Below are 27,087 nucleotides of genomic sequence, written 5' to 3'. Positions count from 1 at the left end.
AATGTGTGTCAAGAATGCTTCATGGGGGTCCTTTTCTATGCTTTGTTTGTAGAGTGGGGACCGTGCACTTGGCAGATAAGTGCCCTATCATTGAGTTATATCTATATCCCCAGCCTCCTCCTTGTCACATGCCTTCATATGGTGCATGATTGACAGCACATTATCAGTGGTTCTAAGTGGGTACATTTGGGGAATGTCTTCCTGCTGTAAATTCCTAGTTTTTTGTCTATGACTTCATTCACTCAGTTCATAGCCCAATTTGATTATTTCATTACAAGTTGCATAAAAGTAATTTTCTATTATCCTGCCTACTTTCATTAGTCCAAAAACTTCTGTAAAAGGGGAAAAGATCTTTCAAAACCATTAAGAGATTTTAGGTTCACTGAATGAAATACAGAATAGCAAAATCACTTTTTGAAGTCAACGTATCTGATGATTGTTTCCTTTTAATGGACAATTTTTCTTTAAGTCAGTGTCTCATGTAGTTCAAACTGAGCTCAAACTTGTGATGTAGGAAAGTATGACCTTAAACTTGTGATCCTCCTGCCTGTACTTCCTGAGTGCCATGATTGCAGACTTGCACCACCAGGTCCAGTTGATGCGGTGCTTTGGATCAAACTCTGGGTGGAGTGTGCATCCTAGATAACCACTGAGCTACATCGCAGCCCCTACTGGACAGTTCCTACAACTTTCCATTTCCAGTGAGAGGACCTTTCTCTGCTTGCTTTAATTGTGTGTGTAAAAATATATTCATAGATTTTCATATGACAATTATTGATCACTTATACTTATTCCTCTCTTTGGTGCTCAAGTCACCCCTCCCCCACCCCCAGCTGAAGGAGTATTTCATAGCTTTTTTTTTGATACTCTATCAAGCTCCAGGTGAAAATGTTCCATGGCATAGCAATGCACTTGTCCATTAATATTTACGAGAGTTTTGATAAAGAGAAAGCAAGTAAAGCATATTTGTTGGTATAGTTCTTAACTGAATGAGTCAAACTGGCCAAATAGTTCATCCTAATCTGGGTGTCAATTACAAGAAAATATTTTGTTTACTATTTATGGTAAAATGCAATTAAAAATGTTAATTACCAACACACGATTTTTTAGAATTCCTTTAATTGTGTAAATTCCCACAGCACATTTAAAATAAGATTAAAATTATTTTATAAAATACATAGACATAAACTGTTTTTTAATAACTGTAGGTAGTCATACAATTTTAACTATACTGCATGTTCTTAGAAAGGGAAATGGGTTTCCCCTACACAATTAGGATTTTAACATTAAGGCTTCCAGCTTCCCCTGCCTCTCTTTACAGACCTTTTCTCCCAGTCAACAATGTGGAAACTACTCTATAGGTGTATTTCTATATTTATTACCATACTTTATATAGGCAGTGACTTCCAAGGGTTTCTGAGGCTCTCCATAGTTTTTCCGTTGTTCTTCATTCCATATGGATGGATTCTAAATAAATGAACATTCACAAATCCCACCCCGTGTCTGCCCAAAATGCTCCTACCTTAGCCTCTTTATTCTTTCTTTCTTTGTTTTTTTGCTTTTTTGGCACAAGGTCTCTCTACATTGCCCTGGCTATCCTGAAACTCACTATGTAGCCCTGGTTGGCCTTGAACTCAGAAAGCCACCTGCCTCTGCCTCTGCCTCCAGAGTGTTGGGAGTAAAGGTGTTCACTACCATCCCTGGCCCCTGTCTTAGCATCTTAGGTGCTCTGATTTTAGGCACATGACAGCAAGCTTGGTGGACCCTTTTCTTAAGTAAATAGAAATTTTCAGTTATCCTGCTTCATTGCAGGTGGCTATCACTTAGGTACAGACTTAAGCAGGATTGCTTTTGCCTAACTTCCATCAGTGGCCATCGTGGACCCATCCAGTTAGGAGTTCAAATCCTTTCTCAATGAAGGAAATGGCCCCATACTTTTAAATTAATTTTATTGTGTAAAGTGACCCTGGTTCTTTAAAATACAGGAGCTCTGCTTGTTAGCTTTTATTGACAACCTGACACAGCCTAGACTTATGGGAGATGAGTGAACCTCATCTGAAGAGTCACCTGGTCAAACTGGTCTGGGAACATTTTCTTGACTGCTAACTGATGTAGGAGGGTCCAGCCCACTGTGCCATCCCTAAGCAGGTCATCCTGGGTTGCATAAGCAAGCCAGCTGAGCATGAGCCAGTAAGTCAGTAAGCAATCTTCCATATTTTCTGCTTGACTTCTTGCCCTGACTGCCCTCAATGACCCAGTGACCTGGAAGTGTAAGCTGAAATAAACCCTTCCCTCTCTTGAACTTTTTTGGCTAATAGTTTTTTTTTTTTTTTTTAATTAAGCACTCTAGACCAGGCATGCTTACCTAGAGTCAAAGGAAATGTAAACATTCAGTCACATCAGAGTCGTGTGTGTGTGTGTGTGTGTGTGTGTGTGTGTGTGTGTGTGTGTGTATTTTGAATCCCTCCTCCTCCCACAGACCAATGATTGACTACAGTCTCCTCCTGAAGCCATGACCTATCACAGGCATCCTCCCAGCAATCTGAATCTGTCAGGATGTTTTCCATTTCCTGCCCAGAAATAGTTCCCTCATTTCTATTATTTAGAAGTATTTGCAATTAATTTCTTCATGCTAATAAATGTTATAATTATAAACGCCATAGTTTTCAGTCTGTAGATTAAACAGGCATGTTTAGCAGTCAGTAGCAGTGGGAAACAAGGTTCACTCTCCTTAATAAAGTACAGTGGATTCAATAGCTACATTGCTTTTTAAAAAAGATTTATTTATTTTATTATATGTGTAAGAATGTTTTGTGTGTGTGCGTGTGTATCTGGTACCCAAATGGATCAGAAGAGAGGAACAGATTCCATGGAATTAGAGGTATATAGACAATTGTGAACTGTCACATGGGTACTGGGAATACAACCTTGGTCCTACAAGAGCAGCAAATGTTCTTAACCACTGACCCCCTCTCTATTCTCCAATAATCATGCCTTTTTCATGTGTGCTTGACCTTAGTGTCAGTACACAACTGTAGAATTGAATCCAAATATCCAGAGGACGGCAGCTTGGCTTTGACATTTCTTAGTGTCATTGTACACAATAACTGAGGATATTTGCATGGGTTTTGAAAATGAGTATCCTCTTAGCCCAAACTGGTTAGAGCAGAGAAATAGCCCAGGAGGCCCTGTTGAAAGGATATTACTTCTTCAGCACTACACAGAGGAAATCCCTCAGTACCACAAGTGACCAGATGAGTCTTTGGCACATGAAGTTCTAAGTCAGTGCTGGGCCCTTCCTTGAATGACACAGTGTGCCCTGTGTACCATAGCAAACATAACAGGCCTACTCCTTCACAGCTACACTCTTTTGTTAGTGTTGGTTCCAGTACAGAGCAGGCAGATAGCATAGGCCACTGTAAGCACTTAATGAATTTTTCATTCTTTTTTTTTTTTTCCTGTGCATTTACTTAGACTTCTCATGCAAATGAAGTGATGTCCACAAATTCCCTGTGGCTTCTTTGTAGTTGCGCCAGGATGCAGACTGGGTACAATAAGTGTGAGCCCTTCCAGTGCCAGAATTTGATACATATTTGTTAAGAAAGGTCCATCTTCACCTATTACTATTGTTTTCCCAACCATGGTAGATAGAGATTAAAATGCTTTAAGAGGTGCCCAAAGTTCAAGATTGATTTGCATATTCATTCCCATCTCCTGGAGATACAGGCTGTAAATACTGATGACAGGTGGAGCATGGGCTCCAGCTGAAAAATTGCTACTGCCTGTCCCACAATGCCACCAGCTTCGTACCCTAAATTTTATCTAGACCATAGCACTTGATCCCGGCTGCTTGTGATGTCCCGGGGCTGAAAAAGATGCTTTGTGAAAACTTAATTTTTTAACATGAAAAGGATGTAATAGAACCAATCAAAACATGTCTAATTCCTATTTATATAAGCCATAGTTTCTAAAGCTTTTCTTGACACTGCTTTTCCCAGTATAAATCCCTTAATTTCAAGAAAGAAAGAAAGAAAGAAAAAAAAGACATTTTAAAGCATAAACTTTTATTTACTTGGACCCAGTTCTTTCAAAAGAAACAATGGATGGGTCTGATTCACAAGAAACTTGTTGTAAAGGCAGTAGGTAATTTATTTTGAGTGCTCTACTAACATTTGTTTTGAGTTTATCTGCTTTGGAATAGGAATCAAGGCAAAGTTTCTCGGGGCAATGTGGAGATGTATGAACTGCTGGAGTCCGGTTCAGTAAGCAAATGTGTACCCTGAAAGAGTTGTGATTTTTTTTTTTTTTCTTCGCTCTGAAGCAATGGCATGCAAATGGAAGGAACAGGGATATGGCATGTGATATAGTGGCTGAACAGTGGTAGCCCGGGGAGGGGCACACCTTTGCCCCTGGTGATTCAGAAGGATATAACATGTCTGTAGGCACAGTTGCACTAACATTCACTTCTAGAAGCGGAGCATGATGGTCCCATGAACAGCAATGTGTCCAAAAGCTTAAAACATAAAAAGGCAAGAAAAATGTATTGTCTTGAAGTTCCAAGTTCATTTTGTTCCAAGAACCGGGAGATTTCACAATGAAAAATGAAGTAGAAGCCAGAAATAAAGCAATGGCAATTTCTTTTTAGACAAAGCCTTGGCATAATTCATACAATCCATTTATCCTATTCAGCCCTAGCTTCTATCCTGATGTTATTCCAGCTGTTGAGTCCCAAGATAGCCTATGATAAATGGCAAATAACTCTGGCTACTCTAATATTTATAAAAATACAGTAGTTCTAAGATTGTTAGCTGTATGTATCATTCTTTTTTTTTTTACAATCTTTTGTTTAATTAGTAAAGTAATTCTTATGTCAAAATCATTTTATTTAGTAAAAATTGTTGAGTAATAAAAATTTACTATATTGCTGACTATGCATACTTTAGCAATAATTTGGTTCTAATTTCCATGCAATTTTCATTCAAGCTTAAAAGGATAAATCAGCCATCCTAAATACTTTAATAATTATGACAAACATTTATAAGAAACAACAATGTGAGTTTCCTGTTTGCTTAATAGACATCTGTACTGATAACCTCACAACATGTATATTATCCAAAAATAATGACCCTGGTTATGTTTAGCTGTAATTTAAATTTTGCATTTACTTTTCCAGTTTACTGCATATAGGAATAGATCCGATTGGCCCAGTTTTGGTTAGATATATGTGTCTAAAATAGGATCATGTCTTCCTGTTTCTTTGAATTTCTAAAATCAAAGGCTCTCTAAAAATTCTACTAACCAGATGATGGATGGGCCATATGATCAAAAACTTAGGTAATATCAGTAATATTTAAATAATTTTATTTTATTAACAAAAACAGCTCCCAAAAGTGCATGCTAATTATCGTGTGTGTGTGTGTGTGTGTGTGTGTGTGTGTGTGTGTGTGTGTGTGTGAGTGTGAATTTTATATTACTCACCCCATCCAAACAGCTGTGGATGGCAAAGCATGATGGCCCACACCTTTGGTCCTGGTGGTTTGAAGACAGAGGGAGATGGATTTCTGAATTCCAGGCCAGCTGGGGCCACATAGTGAGACTCTGTCTAAACAACAAAACAAAACAAAACAAACAAACAAAAAAAACACAAAACACAAAACTAAAATCTGTAGACAGATATGAACCCAAATTATCACATAGAAAATATTCAAGTAGACATATGCTTCGATTTTTTTTTAATGTATGTTACAGAAATCTTTATGATAAAAAGGCTTATGAGCTATGTCTTTACATTGTTCCCTTAAAATACTACTTTCTTTGCCAATGTGAGTAGCTAAAATATGGAAAACTCAAAAGAGGCATGCAAATAGGAGGGTTACACCCGGTTTACGTGGGTTTTACGAGCAATTCATTCATGAGCGTGTGTGTGCCTGGCACACTGCATGGCTGGCTTCTCTGTGTTGTGACTCAATGCTCAACGATTTGTATTTCACAGATGACACAGGATGTCCCAGCAGTCAATCGGTATCCCCAGTGAAGACTCCCTCGGACACAGGGCACAGTCCTATTGGCTTTTGCCCTGGGAGCGATGAAGACTTCACTAGGAAGAAATGCAGGATTGGAGCGGTTGCTGAGGGAAGTGTCCAGTCAGCTCGGTATAAAAAGGAGCCAAAGGGAGGTGTCATAAAGCCAGGTAAGCACCCTTACTATTCCATTTTAAAATTATTTCTTTTATTTTTGAGATTATAAATAATTATATCACCCCCCCTTTTCATTCCCACCCCCCAAGCTCTCACATTATTCCCCTTTTCTCTTTTACAAATTCATGGCCTCTTTTTTTTCCCTATTAATTGTTGTTACATACACATATGTATCTATATACATGTATACAGATACATACATGCTGCATAAATACAACCTGCTTGGTCTCTATAATATGTATGTATGTTTTGGAGGATGGGCATTTTGTATTGGATAACAAATTGGTAGGCTTTTTCTTAAGGGACATATAGTGCTCTAAGAGAGATTTCCATTGGAAACCTGCCTATCAAGACAGAAATGACTCTCAGATACTCAGCACCCAGACACATTTTTAAAAGAGGTAGCATGTAGAGTATTTAGTGCAATAGTTGAGAGTAATTAAGTATAGTGGTATGTCCATCCATCATAGACAGGTTTTTTGTTTGCTTTTAAGAAAACAAGTTGGAAATGTATAAGCTGGATGTTTTTAACAGACATTTGAACTCTATAATCAATTCTAACCTGCATTATGAATAAATTATAAAATAACAATGATAATGTGCAAAGGGAGATATTTATCTTGATGCCAATCACTGTAGCTAGGCATAATTACTAAGTTAGCTAACATATTTTCCTGTAGAGATTTTAAGTCTAACATGTTTACATGTGATGCATCTATCCTTACAATAGTTCTAGAATATTAGATGCTGTTAAATGACATATAAATAGTTATTGCAAAGATGGACAAGCCACATATTTAAAAGAAAAGGTAAATTCTCAGAACCTGCAATATATGAATAAATGTATTTTGTATCTCAGAAATAAAACAAATATAATGTTAGAAAGAAATACTGTGATGACATAAGATTTAACACCCATGCTTATGCTACACATACACACACAGTCACAGACATACACACAGACAAACACACATACAAAGGCACACATACATAGACACACACACACACACACACGCATGTACCCATGCATGCACGTCTCTACTTTAGCCTAATCAAGAGAATCACTCACAGTCATGCCTAACATCTTAGGTATTTCTAGATATCATTAAGAACTGAGATATTACCATTATAGAGACAGGCTTGAATATCTTAAGTCTATTTAAATTATATAATTTAGTTGCTTTCACTCTACTTAACAGCTATACAAATAGCACACTATCATTATCCAAAAATGTCTTATTACCACAAAAGGAAATCTTAAGTTTTTGGCAGCTACTCTGAGTCCTTCTCTGGGCAGTGCCTGGCATCCACTTTCTATGGACTTGTATCTCCTCATAATGAAATCATACACGTGACCTTTCATGTATGAATTTTTCATTTAGAAAAATGTCTTCAAGGCTCATCAATGTATCAGCCTGTATTTGTGTTTTATTCTTTTTAATGGCTGAATACAATTCCATTTTGTGGAAATTCCCATTTTAAAGTAACATTTTTTTACACAGCAGTTTTAGATGTACAAAAAATAAATGAGTGAACAGTATGGAGAGCTTCCATGGGCTTCCTCACTGACACTGTCTTCAGCTTCCCCTCAGGTTAACACTGCCCTGGCATTGTAGGCTACTGCACCTCGTTAGCTTGTACTTCCATAAGCTGAAGGACATTTGGGCTCTGTCTACATTTGAACTATTATGAATAATGGTGCCATGAATTTTTGTATGCATATTTCTGTATGAACAGGTCTTCAGTTCTTTCAGACATATAGTTAAGAATAAAAATGCTAGGTCATGTGGTAACTCTATGCTAACTTTTTAATGAACTACCAGATTTGTTTCCAGCATGGATGAACTATTTGACACTCCTGCCAGCAATGCATGAGGGTTCTAGCAATACTGATTCTAGATTATCTGTATTTAAAAACAATAGTCTTTTGTTTCTCCTTTTTGTTCTTTCATGTGTCACTGGAACAGAATACCTGAGATGGAGTATTTATTACTTATGGTTTTGGAGGCTTCATCTTGCTTGAGCCTCCAGGCTAGATTATATTATGTTAGAGGATAACACATGAACAACTTGGGTAGTACATCATCCCAGATCTCTCTCATCTCTTCCTTGTAGTCAGTATAGGGTTGTTTCTGTATCTACAGTCCAGTCAAAAAATGATCATGTGTACCAAGTATCCAGGACTGTTTCAGCATCTTCACGGGTCTGGTTTCTTAAGATGCGGGAATCCTAATTTACTGACCATTGCCCAAAGGTGACTCTACAAACAAAACTTCTGTCAACTACTTTTGATTTCATTGTTCATAAGCATAAATACCACCTAAGCAGTCTTTTCTTTGTCTCTGCACTTGTGTTAAAGGAATCCTTAAATGTTCTGAGTCAACAAAAATTTCTAATGTTGTCCTTGAAAAAGTCCCAGGTACTTTTGAATGGAGCTCAATTGTGTACAGTTAATTCCTTCTTTGAGAAAAATATGCTGGGTGGCCCACAGAGACTCTGAACTTTTGGCCAAGCAAACCTCTCATGAACAGAAAGAGAGGAAATGCAGGAAGCAAGGCCCTTGGATGACTCGTCCAACTTATAAAATGCAGAGACAGTGGTTAAAGCACCGGAAGGTCTTGCTGTCAGGTTAAAACCATCTGCTCCTCCGCAGGCCCACTGGACCCTTCGCCAAAGCTGACCTGAGCCCTAGATGTATGATCTACTTTTTTATTTTTTTTAAAGGCAATTCATTAAAACCAATGCCAGCTTATTAAAATAGCAAACAATTAGTGTCTATTACCTGGGGTCCTCAGGGACTCCTTAAGATTAAGTAACCAAAACCTATCTAATTTTACATCCCTTGCTCTAGATTTGGGAACCCTATGTCCCTACTGCAGAAAGTAGTCATTGAAATGTTAGTGACATCAAGAAGAAATAATGGCTCCTGGGCCTTGTGATGTAGACTGAGCATGTGGGGATCAAGGAAGGACTTGGAAGGGGAATATAGCAAGCAAGCAAGTCTGCTCTTTTCCAAAAGAGTCCTGAGGTACCCCCAGCAGGAAAACCCTTCCTGCCAAGTAGAAGCTCCTTCTGGAAACTTCTGGGAGGCCATCTGTCACATTGGCTTCTGTTGCTTACTAACTATGCAGATTTAATTAAAAGTCATATCGAAGACTAAAGCATTCCTATAGTGCTGTTGGATGCTGCTGTTCTCTCTAGCTTTTCTTTTATTCCCATTTTGCCAGCACATTGGAGGATGCATCTGTGTTTGTCATGAGCTGAGTATCCAGTGGCCACTTCAGTGGGAAATGGACTATGTTCTTTGTATAATGAGTTCAGTGTGAGGGGAGCATGAAGGTGGTGAGCAAGTGTGGCCCCATTTTGAGGGAGTTTGTAATTCAAGGCAGAGCATGTGATGATAAATCTGGGTGATAACACAGATCAAAAGAAAGGAATGGAAGCCTTCCTCCCTGGTGGCTTTCTGAAGAATTGGGTGATTGCAGTCTTATACTCATGCGCATGCGAGACACACACACACACACACACACATGCATACACACATGCAGACACTCACACTTGCAGACACATATACACAGACACACACACACACATCCAGACACATGCACACAGACACATACACACACATCCAGACACATGCACACAGACACATACACACACGCAGACACACATGCAAACACATACACACAGACACACATATGTACATATGCAGACACACACACATCACACATACATACACACAGACAACAGATACACATGCACACACATATACACAAAGACCACAGACACATGCATACACAGACACAAAACACACACACACACCTCCTGTATGCAGTATGTGCTGTCAGGATGTAAAACTACTTTACCCAGAAGTAAAAGTCCTAACTGGTTTGCTGCAAGTTTCTTAAAACATTCCAGAGCTGCTTGTAGTTGCCAGTTCATTACTTAGAGAATATCTTAACCTAGGAAAGAGAAGGCTCCACTGTCATTATTTTTCAAATTGAGGTATTAAAACCTTTGTCCACAGAGTGGCTCAAAGTGGGGTAGCCATTACACAACTTAAACAAATAGGAATCGTGAGAGGAAAACCCACTGGGGGCATGAGTGGTTAGGATCACAATAATGGGACAGAAAGCGACACAGAAGCTGAAATGCTGAAATCTGCATTTGAAAGATGTCACTCTATCTCCTTAGCCTGTCACCAGATATCACCAGCTTTTGAAATTAGAGACTTGGCTGGCTGAACTATATTAACCTCAAAACAATGGCCTGGGATTGGTTACTTCTAGAAAAAAAAAACTGTCCTTCATCTAAGAAGCATTTGCTAGAAAACCCAGAAGGTACCAACTAGGTTAGTGATTTGGCAGTCCCAGTTCCCATAATAGAGCCCTATGCACAGTTCAGCCCTGATGTGTTCACTGCTGTTTCTACTGCAGGGTTCTGTGAGCTGAAATAACAGCTTGGCTGCTTACCTGCATCTACTCTTGTAAACCTCAGCTGCCAGAGTACTGGCCTCAGGCTCGGGAATTGGCACACTGGGTGCAGGTCTTCCCGTTGCCACTTTGGAATTGGAATCTTTTTTACTATGTAGCCCAGGTGGGCCTTGAACTGACAATAATCCTTTTGCTTTGACCTCCCAAGTGCTGAGATTCCAAGCATTAGCCATCACATGTGGTTTATAACTGCTGTCCTTTTTTAAAAAAATACATTTTCCCCATGCAGTTTAATATGATTACAGTTCCCCTTCCCCAACTCTCCCCAGACCCTCTCCATCTCCCCTCCCATCCAAATCTACACCCTTTCTTCCTGCCTCTCATTAGAAAGCAATCGGGCATCTAGAAAATGTTAACAACATAAAATAAGATAAAAGATAAAATAGAAACAAACTGGAATAGGACACAATGGACAAGAAAAACAGCCAAAGGAAATGCAAAAGAGAGACACATAGATGCAGACACACACACATTTGCACACACAGAAATCCCATAAAAACACAAAACCAACTGGGGGACATATATATATATATATATGTATGTATGTATGTATATATATATATATATATATCACCTGTAAGGCAAAAACAAACAGTAAAACCCCCCACCCTGACAAAGCATTCTGAGACAAATAACCTCCAAAAATCCAAAAATGCCATTAACTTCATTTTTTATTTGCCATCCACTTCTGGACATGGGGGCCTGCCCTTAAGAGTAGCTTATATACCCAGTGAAGCTCTGTTGTAAAAAACTAACTTTTCCTTTGTGAGAAGTTATCAGTTGGAGATAGCTTCAGGGTTTGGGCATATGTTTAGTTCCCCTCTCAGTGCTAGGACTACATCTGGCTTAGACCTGTGTAGGCCCTATGCATGTGGTCTGACTCTCTGGGTTTATATGTGCTTTGGTCCTGTTGTGTTTAAAAGTGTTTGCTTCCTTGATATCTTCCATCCCTTCTGACTCTGAGGGGAGGGATTCAATGAACACATCCCATTTTGGACTAATTATTACAAGGTCTCTCATTCTCTCTACATTGCCCTATTGTAGGTCTCTATATTGGTTCCCAAAGTGCAGGCAGGAGCTTTTCTGATGATGGCTGAGTAAGAAAATGATCTATGAGTATAGCAGAACATTGTTAGGAATGATTTTATTGCTGTGATCCTTTATCAGAATAGGTGGATTTGTCCCCTCACTCCACCCGGGGTTCCTGGCCTATCTAGTCTCAGGGTCTTGGCAAGCCCAGCAGTGTGTAGGATGACTTCCATCTCATGTAGTGAGCTGTATATTCAAGCAAATATTGGTTGGCCACTCCCACAAGCCTTGGGCCACTATGGCACCAGTGTGCCTTGCAGACAGATCACCATAGTATATTGAAAGGTTTATAGCTGGGTTGCTGTTTACCTTTGTCCTTTGGTAGTCTTCAGAATACTTTCTAGTACCATGAACACTAGTCAGTATGAGGGAAGCCTCTTGGTAGACACAAGCTCGACTTTCTGTGGGCTTTGAGATGCAGTTCATTTTCTCACATCTTATCAGCCATAGACAAAAGAGTCCAGCAGCAAAGTGCAGCTTCAAATGTAGACTGCAGTCTGTTTTGGACATGACATAGGTAGATGGAGATATTTGAAAGGATTTATTAGATTTACTGTGGGGCTTGGACAGCATTCTGAAATATGGCTGATTATCAGTAAAGCCAATAGTAAGGAAACCTGAGACTTTTACTCAATACTTACTGTCCTTGGTGAAATTCCAGGCTCGTAACTCATTCAGTTCTAACATCAGTACAAAAACAAAACAACACATAGATAAAAAACAGATGTCATTATCCTATATTTTGCAATTAGGGTCACTAAAATACAATGATGTTTTGTAACTCATCCCATGAATAGATTTTACATGGGGCACCTATGCTCTTTACTTTTAAATGTTCCAGAAGTTCTAAGGTGTGATGCCAAAAATGTAATTTCAAATAGAGTAGACCAATGTGACAATTAAGAAAGATATACTGGTATAAGATTTTTAAAAATTGACTATATTTATATTTTTATAATTTATTTTTATTTTATGTGAATTCATGTTTTGCCTGCATGTATGTCTGTATGAGGATGCTGGATCTGCTGGAACCTGACTTACAGACATCTGTGAGCTGCCATATGGATGGCAGGAATTGAAACCGGGTCCCCTGGAAGAGCAGCCAGTGCCCTTAACTTAACCACTGAGCCATCTCTCCAGCCCCCTTTTTCTATTTTTAAACCCTTAAAAATGCTTATTATTTTATATTACCTGATATAGTCAAGGTAGACAGTGCTGACTGTGACTGATGACAGTATAGCATCAGTTACATTCAGAAGGGTGAGCATAAGCTGTTTTGAGGCAGACCAGTAAAATGAATCCTAAAGACAGGATATGGACATCAAAGAGATGTTATTTTCACTTAATCATGAGTGAGGTCATTCTTTGCAAAATTTGTTGCTGGGAATGAACACACATACACACACACACACACACATATATACATTATGTATAATATATATATATATTATATGGAGAAGCAGGATTATGAATATATATATAAAGAGAGAGAATATGAATATGAGAACAGTTGGTGATAGAGTTCAGAGTCTTTAGATGTCCTGGTTAGTTTATATTACCAACTTAACATGACCTAATGTCACCTGGGAAGAGGGAACCTCAACTAAAGAATTGCCTGGATGGGCAATTGGCCTGTGCCACTGCTGTGAGAGATTGTCTAGATTCATGACTGGTATGGGAGAGAGGACACCACCCACTGGGGCCAATACCCTCCATAGGCAGGTGTGCCCAGGATAGGCAGGAACGCTAGCTCAGCATGAGCCAGAGAGCAAGCCAGTAAGCAATACCCCTCTATGGTTTCTGCTCCAGGTCCCTGCTCTGACTTCCCTGATGAGGGACTGCTACCTAGACGTCTAAGCTCAGCAAACCTTCCCTCCCACTAAGTTGCTTTGGCTCAAGTGTTTTATCACAGCACAAGAATGAAGCTGGCAAATTAGACAGGAGCTCTACTTAATTTCTTAGCTTCTTAAATGAAGATCATTACTTTGTCCAAGAGAGCATTTGAAGCTACTGTAAAATGAGACTCTGAATTTCTCATGCTGAGAGAAAATGTATACAGAATGCAGGAAATATTGCCTTGTGTTGGACGATTCCGTAGCACATCCCAGCAGGACCAAAACAGCAGCATCAAGCAGTAACATAATGAGCAAATGCACTTAAGTGTTTATCTCTGTGGCTGGTTTACATATTTACTCTGGTGTCTTTCTCCCATCTGTGCCTTTGATGACGTACTCAATCAAAATAATGGTGCCAAATGGACCTTAATGGGCTTCCCCTAAGAATTAGTAAATCATAATCTTCTCCTCAAAGGCAACTGCTGCCCAAATCCTAGTCTCCTAGGATTTATTGCATGGTTGGTGTTCTCCCCCAATGAGTTGGGGCTCTGCCAGATGCTCACCATTTACTCTAATGTGTTGAGGAAGCCACACAGGTCTCTCAGATTTGGTGGAAGACTACTCCCACCATTGAGTGTATTCATTGATCCTCAGACATAACCCAGGAAAGTTTTTTTTTTAATATGCAAAGTTGCAAACAAAGAGCTATAATTCATGCAAATGTATACTTTAGGTTGGGCTTTTTATTTCCTCCAAGTGGGAGAAACACTTATTAAAGACTGCCAACAAGGGAGTGGGCATACTTGAAGAGATCCTGTACTTACCTGCTTGGTAAAAATACATGGTTGTAATTGATTGGAGTCAGTCCCACATCCTGAGGGAAAAGAGAGGAGGGTCATATATCAGCCATATTTCTCCAAAGGAATGCCCTGATAGAATGAAGTAATTTATCTTTACAGATACACGTTAAGAGGGGACTCAGGGGTGACTTACAGGCTGTGATTTTAGTAGTCTGACAATGTCTTGTCTCCTGACAGAAAGACCAAATATCCAGTAGTTCAGGTCACAAGACTAGATGTCTCAGCAGTTCCAGTCTGGTTCTGGAGCCCCAGGAAAGTCCTAGAGAGATCTTTCATCTGTGTTGGAATCCTGAAGCAGCAGCTTCCTGCACCAGGGAAGAAATGGCTTGGGACAGATGAACTTGCCAGTGAGAGTGAGGCAAAGTAGGCAAGAAGCAAAGGCTTCCTTCCTTCTTCCATGTCCTTCCATGTCAGCTGCCACCAGGAGGTGGCCCACACTTAGGATGGATCTGACCAGAACTTTTATCCTGGTATGGGATAGGTGTTCCACCTCAAATAACCCAACCAAGAAACATCTCTCACTGGTGTGTTCAGATACTTGTGTTTTAGTGTATTATAAATGTAGTCAACTTACTAACCAAGACTAGCCACCACAGGTCACATTACCTAAAATCCAGAGAGGAGTTTGGAGGCTCCGTGTGAAAGACTTTTGGACTTGGATATGGGTACCAATGACGCAAGCGTATTGTTTTCTCCACAAGTGTGTTTGTGGTATATAGTATTTGGTTGTGCTTGTGCAGTGGTTTACACAAGTATGTGTGTTCAACAACATAGTTTGTTTCCTTGGGTGATTAAAATAATAAAATTCTTCCACCTTATGACCTGTATCTGGGAGACAGTAAAGGGAATCAGAAAATAAGCTACATGGCCCCCACCAGGGGTTAGCATCTGAAACATGGCTACAATGTACTTGACAGAATATTTGTAGCATAGTGTAAAAGTGATCACCCTGTACCAAGGTTTAAAGGGAGGGGACCCTCAGTTCCCCATGGAATTAAGAGGTTTCTGCTAAACCTAGGTTTGCCTCCAGACAATACATTCATTAGCTTATGCATGAATCCAGTACATATATGTGAAGATTTCCAATGTATCGAAATGGTTCTCATTTGTGAGTAGTGAAGGGAGAAAATGAGTGTGCTTTCCGTTTTCACTTTAAATGTGTGGATGTGGCTGATACATAAGCACATGTGAGATAAGTTTTGGGATTGAGAATAAAACAAGGTAGGGGTAGTCACCAGGAAAGGCAGGTAGATGCCGTGAGATGAAGAACCAAGCCTGTTGCTTCCAACTTAGGAATTGCATAGGAAGTTGACAGAGTGGAGAGTGAGGAGGGAGAAGACTGTAGCAGATGAGGTCTGTGTTGTCAGAGTGATGGGAGGCTACTTCAGAGCTTCAGGGGAGGAGATGCAGCTAGATTTACGTGTTTTGAAACCCCTCATATAACGCATGGAGTGTCAATTGTCCAGGAGTGAAACTGAACAGGATGTAAAATTCAGATGACTTAGCCTAAGATTTGGATGGAGTAAACAGCATCTATGACTCCCATTTTCTTAGTAGCATTATTTTATTTGTCACCTCTAGTGAGTTTCAGATATATAAGGTCAAAAATAGCAAGTACTCTTGAATTTATTGTTTTAATTGAAAGTATTGATAGTGTCTTATTGATTTATAATAAGATTTTATATATATCATATTATATATAAATATATAATGTTTTAGACAGGGTCTCACTGTTGACAGAGGTTTCTGTCATACCCAGTCCTGCAGTTGTTTAGTCCCAAGTAAACACACAGAGGTGTATGTTAATTATGAACTCTTTGACCTATTGCTCAGTCTTATTTTTAACTATCTCTTACAACTTAAATTAACCCACAATTCTTATCTATGTTTAGCCACGTGGCTTGGTACCTTTTCTCAGTAAGGCATTTTCATCTTGCTTCCTCTGCCTCAGGCTCAAGACTGTCTTTGTGTTTCCTCTTCCCAGAATTCTCCTAGTCTGGTAGCCCCGCCTATATTTCCTGCCTGGCTACTGACCAATCAGCATTTTATTAAACCAATACAAATGACAAATCTTTACAGTGAACAAGAGCATTACATCACCTCACACTACGTATCCTTGGCTGATCTGGAACTTGTTACGTAGACTAGCTAGTTTTGATCTCAAAGAGGTCTGCCTGCTTCTGCCTCACAGGTGTTAGGACTACAAGTGTGCCCGGTCATACCCAACTATTTGTCTTTTATTTAAAACTTTTATTCAGTTTCTCTCACCTCTTGAGCCACTCTTTAATTCATTTAAGTTTTTAAGATCAAATCATCTTCACGTTAACCTAATTTCTTTAAAGTAAATCAATTTTGAGTCAATGTCTTGCACACTCTCATTGACTGTTTTTATAAGCCTAATTTATTGTGAGGGTATAGGGTTTTATGAACTCTAAATATGATAACTAAACCTAGACTGGTTTGGTTGGTTTGTTTGTTTGTTTTGTTTTTCTCTTCCAGAATAACATGTAGTTATTTGGGTGACCCAGGATGATCGGCACTTAGGCAGCTACAACAGTTCTCTTCTCCTTGAGTTTGCCTGTCATGTTCCAGGCAGAAGGGAGGGACAAGAGAGCTTCACAGCACTTGGTTACCTTAAAGTCAGAATAAAGAAGGGGCATGTGTCATTTCCAATTCTATCCCAGGACAATTAGTCACACGGACACCTGTTACCATAGAAGAAGGGACCGCAGAGATGGAAATGATCAAAAAGCTGTGGTCCCTTCATACCAGGACAGCTGGCTTTTCTGTTATCCTGTAGGTATCTGAGTGTCTTTTATTATCAAGATCTGAGATCACATAGCGGGAGGTGTAGGGTTGCATGATCTCTACAGCCAATCACTGACTGTATTGCTAGCCAATTGATTCCTTAAAATGTGGAGGATATCACTCCTTAACAATAATTAGAAAATGAGTGGGTTTTTTTCCCCCTAAACATGAGCAGAACAAGGAAAACAAAAATAGGCATGCGAAACTGGATGATCTCAACCCTGCACAGAGTTGCAGGCAACTAAGGAATGCTGAGGAGAGAGGCATCCCCAGGGAAGAGCATACACACTGGTTATTCAAACTAAATGCTTATCTCCAAAAACATATATATGAGTAGACTAAACAGCTTGCATTTAGGAATTCACACACACACATACCACCACCATCAACAACAACAACAACAATTAATGAAAAAAAGAGGCCATGGATTTGAAAAAGCAAAGAGGGGTTTATGGAAGGGTTTGGACAAGGGAAGGAAGGAAGGGAAAGAATGAAGAAAGGAAAGAAGGAAGAAAGAAGGTGATTATATTATAACCTCAATAATTGAAAAAAAAGAAAATAAGTTTTCAGTATTAGATATTTAAGATTCTCAGTTGAAGAAATCCCATCTCGAAGCAGCCAGAGTCTGAAATGGACTTGGGCCATTTCAGACTGACATGTGGTTTGCAAATGGCACTTTCTGTTCAAAGAAGGTAATTATGAGATCCCTACAATAAGAGGCTTGGGGAAGGCTCGGCAGAAAGAGATCCTTCTTCTGTGAGAGGTAATTGCTGGAGGAGGCACTCAACTTATATTTAGACATTGAAGCAGGGTGATGTAGGTCACCCTTGAGCAGGTGGGGGAGGGCTAGCAGAGGGAGACTATCATGTCAAGATACATTTTCTATTTTCTCAGTTGTATGAATAGTTAATACTTAGCTTTTTCTCAGTGATGTGGGGTCATAAATGATGGGACACATATAGCAGGGCATACACAGTGCTTAAGCCCCATGGGGCACTGGCAAGAAAATAGACAGCTTCCATCTTTGCAATCCTTGGTGTTAGCATTGGACAGAAGGCTGCAGTATAGTGGGCAGCCTTTGTCTGACAAATAGTATTTGTTCAGTAGATGACCGGTTTCATTGTAATCCAAAAATGGGAGAAGTTTACAAATGACACAATTGCCAGGCATTTGAGTACCACCCCCTCCTCCCGTTGGGCTTTTCTTGTCTGTATTGTCTTGTTGGTATGAATCCTTCTGATTTGAGGGAGCACTTTGATGGAAGTGCCTCCTTCAAGAAAGCTCTTGTTTGGAAAGACTGTTCCTACAGTTGTCGTGGAGAGCCCCGGATTCCATTTTCTCCTTCTCAGAACAACACACCTCCCCAGCTCTTCTCTGCCCGCCAGCATGGTGAAGTGACCTGCATACTTAAATAGCTCTAATTCAAGAAGTACCCGAGCCTTTCCCTCAAAATGTCACATGCTTGCCATTGAATTGAGAGCTCTGTGGGTATTTGGTGTCATTTCTTGCTTACTCATTGGGACATTAGAATCAAAATGTGTGAAACGGCTCTGTGCTTTGTTTCAGTATTACCAATGGATTAGCTATGACCGTTGTGCAAGCATTTGCCTCCCGTTTGACAATTTGGGGTTTCTGTAAATGCTTTGTGTCCATTCACGAGGGCGATGCTTTCATTTGAAACGCTGCAGTCACTAGGGAATAGGCCCCATGCTCTTCCCTGATAGGCCAGCTCTCCCTTTGCCTCCTGTTGCTATGGTGCCCAGCAGAGTAACTTCCTTGCCCTGCACATGTAGGAGGCTCTGTCTCCATGGATACCCCACTCCGAGACTGTACTCTACGGAGAGAGATGAGCTGCACACACTGTATTTCTGCAAAAGACATAGCCAGCCTGTGGTGGGAGGCTGTTTGCAGGGTTTGCCATGAAAGTCTATGGAGCTTACGTTCTTAGTAAGTAGTGTTAGTCACAGTAAGTAATTGATTATATTGGCTCACAGTGCTCTCTCTCTCTCTCTCTCTCTCTCTCTCTCTCTCTCTCTCTCTCTCTCTCGCTCTCTCTCTCTCTCTGTCTCTTTGTGTGTGTGTGTGTGTGTGTGTGTGTGTGTGTAAAGTTGTAATAGGCTAAAATATATGTAGTAAAAACAAATGACAACTCTGCCAGTTAGGCCATTTGGCTATTATGAATGCAGGGTCATTGACTAAAGTTGTTATTTTTTCTTTAATGCCTACATGTGTTGTTTCAAATACCTCAGTCTTTTACGAGTCTCTGTGTGTGGACTAATGCCAATAATAAGTTTAAAAGGACTCTGGACGGTTATCTTTTGATATGTTCTCTTCACTCTGAGCATTGAATGTGCATTTATAAATAGTGAGTATGGCATAAGCAGTGTCTGTGCTGAGGGACTAGACAAGCATGGCCACAATTAACGCTAATTGGCACCTCACACGGTTTGCAGTGGGCCTCTGTGCAGGCCGGGATGCGATGCCTTTATTGTCAAGAGAGAGTCTGCTTCTGTGATTAGTGAAAGATATGCCCATGTCTGCTATTTAACTGTGGAAAATATTCAGGGCATGTCTGTCTGACCTACTTTAATTTACTCTCTTCCATGGCATCCAGTAGAAATTCGGGATCTCTTCATGTCCATGGGTTGGGGTATGGAAGAGTTTTATTTGTGTGGTCTGAGTGAATGGAACACTTCCTCTTTGCTGTACATTCCAGGAGCATAAGGGTTGGATCCCTGCTGTTGTAAAACACATGAATGATCTTCAAGTGCCTTTTGTCTGTTGGGCAAATGATTAATGCCTGTGGTGTTAAAATTAATTAGTAGAAACATAAAGATGGCTATACATATGGTTATTCTGACTCTAGCTAACTAGTCTTAAAAATTGTAAAATTAAGAATTTTATATTATCTTCAATAGACTTCAAGTGACTCCAAATGAAAAGCAAAACTAGACCATGAAATGTTAGATACTGATATTTAGTCAAAAAAAAAAAATCAAATAAAAAAGAATGAGCACAGGACATCGTGCTAGACTGTAAAGTTCTTTTGTTTTGCATAATTAATGACCATTCAAGCAAAAGACATGTGATGTTTGTATCTTTGTATCTTTTTCAACAGTTAGTCATGCAATGGTGGTTGTCCCAAATGGCAGAAGGTCCCACCCTTTGAGAGCACTACTGCACTGATGACTGTTAACGTTCCCAACTTGTCACATGGGTCAAGCTTTAGGTCACAGATTTCATGTTTTATAAAAACAGTTTCCATCAGTTGAGGACGCAATGAGCAAGTCTTTTTTTATGATAAACTCTGCAGAAATCACATTCTTGGTAACTTGGAAGCCCCATCTACGGCACTGTGCCCACAGTTTTCATTTCATTCATAGAGGAAGAGCCACATCTTTTTTTTTTTTTTCCACTTTAATGAATTCATTTCTTGCTTATCTTTGGAAGTGAGGTGTGTGTGTGTGTGTGTGTGTGTGTGTGTGTGTGTGTGTGTGTGTGTTAGTCAATTTGACCTCAAAATGTCTATGTCTTTTGTCTAAAATGTGCAGAGGAAAATAGTGCCAATCAGCCAAGGTTCTTTTGAAAATTTGAGGACATGTGGCACAGAGCAACTATTAGGTGGCATTATAGTGTGACTACTTTAAGCATAGCATCATCATTGTGACACCACACACTGGTCAAGGGAGGTTTTCAACAACAGCTTGAACTGTCCTTTGATTTTTTTTTTCCAGCCTAGTAAATCATATGTTAAGGACTAAGAACCTATATATACACTTGGTGTTTCCAAGGTAGTTGTGAGTTTCTATGTGCAAGAGAGTTTAACTCTCTCAAAGTGAAATATTTAGACCTTTTGTTCATGTCAAATATGTTGTTTTCTGTTTTGTTAAATAGTTACACATGCATAACAGAATGCTTTCCGATTAATTTTGTTGCTGCTAACACTTGACTATTTAGGCTATTACATGTGCAGGCATGGTGAATGAAGCTAGGCCATAGCACAATGGTAGATCACATTTATGACGTGACTTGAACACGTAACAATTAAAATGTAGGCTTGAGGTTTTTTCATCTCACTTCCTGGAAAGACTTCTGTTCAGGGTTTAGTGGATACACTATTTTGAAGAAGGAATAACGGCATAAAATTGAAAGATCAGGGAATGACAGGAGAGAGAGAAAGATGGGGAATGACTGATTAATCTGTATAAAAATGCTGGGAGTTTTCCTTTTGCACTGATCCTGTGTGACAGTCAAGCATAAACAAACAAACAAACAAACAAACCAAGGAGAAAAGAGATTGGCTGCCATGTGCACAGAGCCCGCTGGCGCTTGTCTTAAAGCACGAAGAGCTGACCTAGATTACACTTTGCAACTTTATTTTTAATTTAATGTCAGTTTTCCTTTCTACTTTTCTTCCTGGCATATTCTCTTCCTCCCATCTGTTTGCCCTGGAAATAATGTAGCATGTGTAAAAAGGACGAAACCACCCTCTCGGTTGAACAGAAGATGGGGTGGGAGCTCTAGAGGTTAGGAACGGAGAAGCAGTGCGGGTCCACACACGCCACCTACATCTTGCCGAGTGTCATTTAACACGCACACCACGCAGATGATCTAGTAAGAGTAAAGCCTCTTTTCTAATGTCCCAAGACAACAAATCTTTAATACCATCCCTACTAACAAAGCAACTTTCAGTTTCATTCCACTGATCTGTAAGTGAAAAGATGCCCCCTTTTCCTATTGTTGTTGGGCAGGCCTGCCCATGCTGTGGGCAGGTTGTCACGGTTTGTGTTAGGTCTTTGGGCTGCTTCATCAGTTGACCCCTGGGAGCATCGGGCAGTCTTCATTAACTCTTCTGTATGCTGAGTTCTCTTTGCCACAGTGGGAGCTTGTGACTGTTCTGGTAGAGGGCTGTTCCCTTAGCTGATGGATGCAGTAGGGACATTGTTTATGGAAACTGGAGATTCCTGTGTCTGGTTGCTTATGCTCACCTCAGCTACTAAGATAAGCAGCTCCACAGGCCTCTCCGAGGAAGATCTGATTTCCACCTAAGACTAGGGGCAGCCCTGACTGTTCTCGAGTGACGGAGGCTGTGCTTGAACTTGATACTGGGTTACAGCATGAGATCCAATGCTTTTCCCCCTGAGTAGTAGGAGACATGAGGAATCCCAGCCACAGGCTGAGAAGAGAGTTTGTAGAGAAAGGTGGTATAGGATCAGCAGATCGCACCACTGTCTCTATGCTGCCAAATCCAAAACGGCAGAATGTAAAGGAGTTTTGCCTGTGTGCCTTGAGGTTTGTCACGGGTTCTGCTATTTTGCATTCCCACCATCAGCCTCAGCCACCATTCAACAGAACTGAGCCTAGCTCCATTCACACACTAGTATTGCCCACTAAAATATGCTATTACTATGGCCTCTGTGTAATCAGTATTTTTAGATTGTTCTTTATTGAGATGTGACTGTCTCTAGAACGAGAACATCTTTTCCTTTTCTCCCTTACCCTGCCCTTTGCTCTCCCACCCTTTCTCTGTCTCACTCTGTCAATCATTCTATTCTTTCTCTTAATCACTTCAATTATATTTTTGTTTTATGTTAGATTTTGCTGCTACCTCCCACCTTCGGTATTGCACATGATGTGTGTATAGAAAAGAGCATTTCTAGCATGTGTGTGCGCTATACAGCAAGATAACAATGACCTGATTCCATCTGAAGAACTGCCATTAAAAAGCCTGCCTATTCTTCCCAAATTCTACTCTCTGCCTCACAACAGACATGACCACTATACTGAGATGTGCTTTTTTCTTTCCTTACATGTAAAGATACTATCTTGGGCACATACCCTTGAATATATAAGAGAACTCAAAGGTACAGTTTTAAAACCCTAGAGCCTTTTTTCCCCTCTACCTTTGTGTTTTCCTTCATTACACAGTTCCTTATACTTGGTAGGTCTTCAAGGGATGCTTTTGAATAGACATGATGGAGCCTAGGAGGTATTTTTGTGCTAGATTGCAAGGTAGTATTAACTGACTCTATGGAGCTTGGTCCTTTGGATCCTTGTTGTATTTTATTGGGGTGCTCATAAATGTAACACATGCACACGTACACACACACACACACACACACACACACACACACACACACACACACACACACAACTCTCACCAAATCTGATTGCCTACTTACCTTCTTTTTGCTGTCATGCCAACATTCTCCAGTGGCTTTAATATGCTCACAAGGCTCTGTTACTTTTCTGTTCCTGTTTATTTTTTCATAAACCCTTAAGAGAGGTGGACGGAAGGAGTGGAGAGAGCAGAGCACATTGGTACACTTGCATTTAGATGTTAACTTGTACTTGGGTGGGGGCGGGCAGAGTAGCTGAGCAGGCTAAGACTTGGCCTGAGAACGTGTCCTCTGTGCCAGCTGCCACTGAAAGTGAGATCCTAGGGACAGTTCCATTAAAGCAGTCTGTAGACAGGCAGAGATAATCTTTGGGCAGAGAATCATCTGTGAGTACACTCCATCCTCTTTAGAGGCTACAAACCTCATTAGGATAAGCAGAGAGCCCTTTCAGAGGGAAGCGAGGGGCAAAGGGAAGGACACAGAGCTTGAGAGTCTTAGGACCTTAAGGGTAAAGATGGTTTTCAGTTGATAGACTGTGACAGGGCAGCTGCAGAACTAGAGTCTGTCCCTGGAGATGGACTACCTCCCCTTCCTTGCCTAACACTGCAGCTCCAGAAGGAAAGTAGAAGTGCAGCATAGCATCCCGGGTGCTTGTCCCCTGAGAACCAACTCCTCTTGGCTCCCCTGAGGAGGAAAGTGGAAAGTAAATAGTGCATGCAGAGGTGCTGGCCAAGGAGGCTGTGAGCACACAGTGCCTAGCATTATTTTCCATCACTCATTGTACCAGGCATCCCCCGTCCCCCACCCAGAGACAGCAATCTTTAGCACAATGACAGCATCATATTTTGAACACGTCTCACAGGGTGGGAGAAAGGAGTCACTCTACCTGCTTTCTTGTGAACTTTTTCCATATTCTAGAGCTGTGGTTCTCAAGCTTCCTAATGCTGTGACTCTTTAATACAGTTGCTCATGCCATGGTGACCCCCAACCCTAAAATTATTGCATTATTCTATCATAACTGAAATTTTGCCGCAGTTATGAATTGTAACACAAATATCTGATATGCAGGATGTCTGATATTTGACCCCTGTGACATGGTCATTCAACCCTAAAAAGGGTCATCTTGAAGCCCTCTGATGGGGGCCAAGCCCTTCTCTGGAAATATATCTATATGACTTCACTATCCCAGCTCTCCTCGTTTTACTATAAGTTCCTTAAACAGATGTCATAGCCACCCTGAAAACCTGCATTTCTCCAACTGTGTTTGTTCCCATACTCTGTACAATGTCAGGATTTGCCCAGCTTGTTTGTTTTGGTTTTTTGTTTGTTTGTTTGTTTATGTAATGGAGTATGTTTTCAATGAAGACTGCGTGGGGGTAAATCCAGCATTGATCTTGGAACATTTCAAACCATTGGGATTGGATCATTCAGCTTTTAAAGCAGTTGCTCAGGCTGAATGCCAGTTAGTGTTTCCATTTACTGACTGAAATAATTTCCATTTTGTTGGGTTTCCCACCCTTTGAGTAGGTTTATTCATATCTCTTTTTGATTGTTTTTGGGGGAATTTTTTTTTATTTTTTGTTTGCTTTATGTAGCCTTCACCAAACCCAAGTGTGAAGTATAAGACAAAAATATTTGGGATGCTTAGCTTTTCCTGTGAAATCCTTTTGTTCACCTGGAACTTTACATGGTTTTGGCACTCTGAAGTTAATTTTGTGAAAGCTATGCATGCAGAGTTGCCACAGTCATCCCTTCCGCTTCACAAGCTTCCTGTCTTCTGACTGTACCAGTTGACCTGATTTCTGTCCAGCCAGCTGCCTCCCCTCCACAGCACGCTGTCACATGTCTGCACAAGGCATCACTTGGTTCCTATCACCTCCCCATTCACAGATTGCCTTCCGTATGGCCTGTGTCCCTCTTGCTGAGGCATAGCTTTATCCGTTTTCTTGACTTACTATAATGCATACCCTGATTTTGACTGCATTTTTCCCCCATGTCTGGTTTTGATATCCCATTCAGACAAGGGGTGGAATGGCCTTCCTACCTGCTCTGCTTCCTTTCTTCCATGTTTTAGTTTGCACAGTTCCTGTGACTTGAACTCAGTCTTCTTTTATTGCCCTCTGCTTCACGCTCCAAAACCATCTCAAGTAGAGTCTGTCCCTATTGCATAACTCATCATTCTCTTGCCCTCACTGTCACTAAGAGTTTCTTCCTCTGCTTTGTGTGTGTGTGTGTGTGTGTGTGTGTGTGTGCGCACGTGTGTGTGTGCTATACTCATCACACAGCCTAGCTGCTTGAGCATGAGCTCCACCCCCTCCCAGAGATTCTGCATGCTGAAACTGTGTTCTCTATGTTGCTGCCCCTGATGGAGCCTTAGCCTGTACAAGACACAGCACATCCTTAGAATAAGCTAAGTTAAATGCCGTCACCTTGGAATCCAGCTGTTAGGTCTTTGTGAATTGTGATGGTCAGGTCCTAAACTGGGAGGAGGGCAGACTCAGAGTCGGACAAGTCAGTTGACTCTGTGAACTAGGGAGACTCATTATCACCCCTCACAACTTCAGTTCCCTCATCCTTACCCTTCCTAGGATGACAAGGATGAAAGGAAAGGGCAGAGGCGGGGTTCTTGAGCAGGGATGCTCTGAGGACACAGAGCTTGCAGGAGCACTGTTATCGAGCACTGTCGTTTCTTGTCTGTTATCCCTTCGAGGCACATGCAATCTGTCCTCTGCTGTCAGCACGGTGCCTTCCATATTTCTCTTCATGTCGTCAATTAAGCACATTAGATGATAGAGCAGGGTGACATACTGCTAGAGATTTCCCTGGGGGTGGATGGGCAATCCATTAGTCAGACCCCTGTGGGTAGTGAAGCTTGCTATCACCCAGTGCACAAGGCAGCTCTGTTTGTCAGAGTATCTTAAACGTCTGTATCAAATGGCCACTGAATTCCAGACATCTGCTTTGCACAGCATTTATAACCCTATTAGAAAAGAGGGGTGTTTTTCACGGAACCACTGCTGGCTCGGGTGTGTCTGTGTGACTTTTGTGTCTGTGTGTATCTGTCTGTGTGTGTGTGTGTGTGTTATGTGTTCATATGGGACTTTTTCCACAATTTATAGTCATCAACACCAATGTCAATAGGGTGTGATTTTTACAATCAGTCTCTTCCTTTATAAACTGCACATCCCCCATTTCTAACCTGCCGCTAGGTCATCTCATAATCCTGGGACTATTGATGAGAGCGGTCCTGTCACTAAGTGTTGTCAGTGTTTCTTCCTCACCCCTCAGCCTCCTTTCCAGACACCATTTGTGCCTCTGGGGATGCAGTGATGAATGACACAGAGGCCTTCCCAGCCATAGGCTGCTACCCTGAGCTGAAAACCTGAGTTTTAAGAGAGTTGGGCAAGGTGGATGAAGGTAAAAGTGAAGGGAATATTGATTTGTTATAAATAACATCAGTTTAGCCAACCTAAAGGGGACATAGGGATTTTTAACTTTGTCATGACCCATTCTGGGTAGTATTACTGAATTCCAGTAATGAAGAAATCTTAATACTGTGAAATTTTTCAGGATAACTGTGCTTCTTATGGGCAAAACGCAGCATTGGTCTCTGGGATGTGATGATGCATAAGCTTGGTGACAGATGTGTTAAAACACACCCACAGTTGCCATGCAATACGATGACC

General features: G+C 40.7%; 1 protein-coding gene across 1 annotated transcript in view; it reads left to right on the top strand.

Moving 5' to 3' along the window:
• The window catches only part of Sybu (syntabulin), a 67,263-nt gene that overhangs the window by 18,732 nt on the left and 21,444 nt on the right, over window positions 1-27,087 (top strand). The window contains exon 2 of the mRNA XM_051202481.1: window positions 5,993-6,190. Within this exon, the coding sequence (XP_051058438.1) occupies window positions 5,993-6,190 (198 nt within the window). The remainder of the gene's footprint in view (window positions 1-5,992; window positions 6,191-27,087) is intronic.

This window comes from Phodopus roborovskii, unplaced genomic scaffold (genome assembly GCF_943737965.1).
Source record: "Phodopus roborovskii unplaced genomic scaffold, PHOROB, whole genome shotgun sequence".
Classification (NCBI taxonomy): Eukaryota; Metazoa; Chordata; class Mammalia; order Rodentia; family Cricetidae; genus Phodopus; species Phodopus roborovskii.
This window is presented reverse-complemented; position numbering and strand designations above follow the sequence as displayed.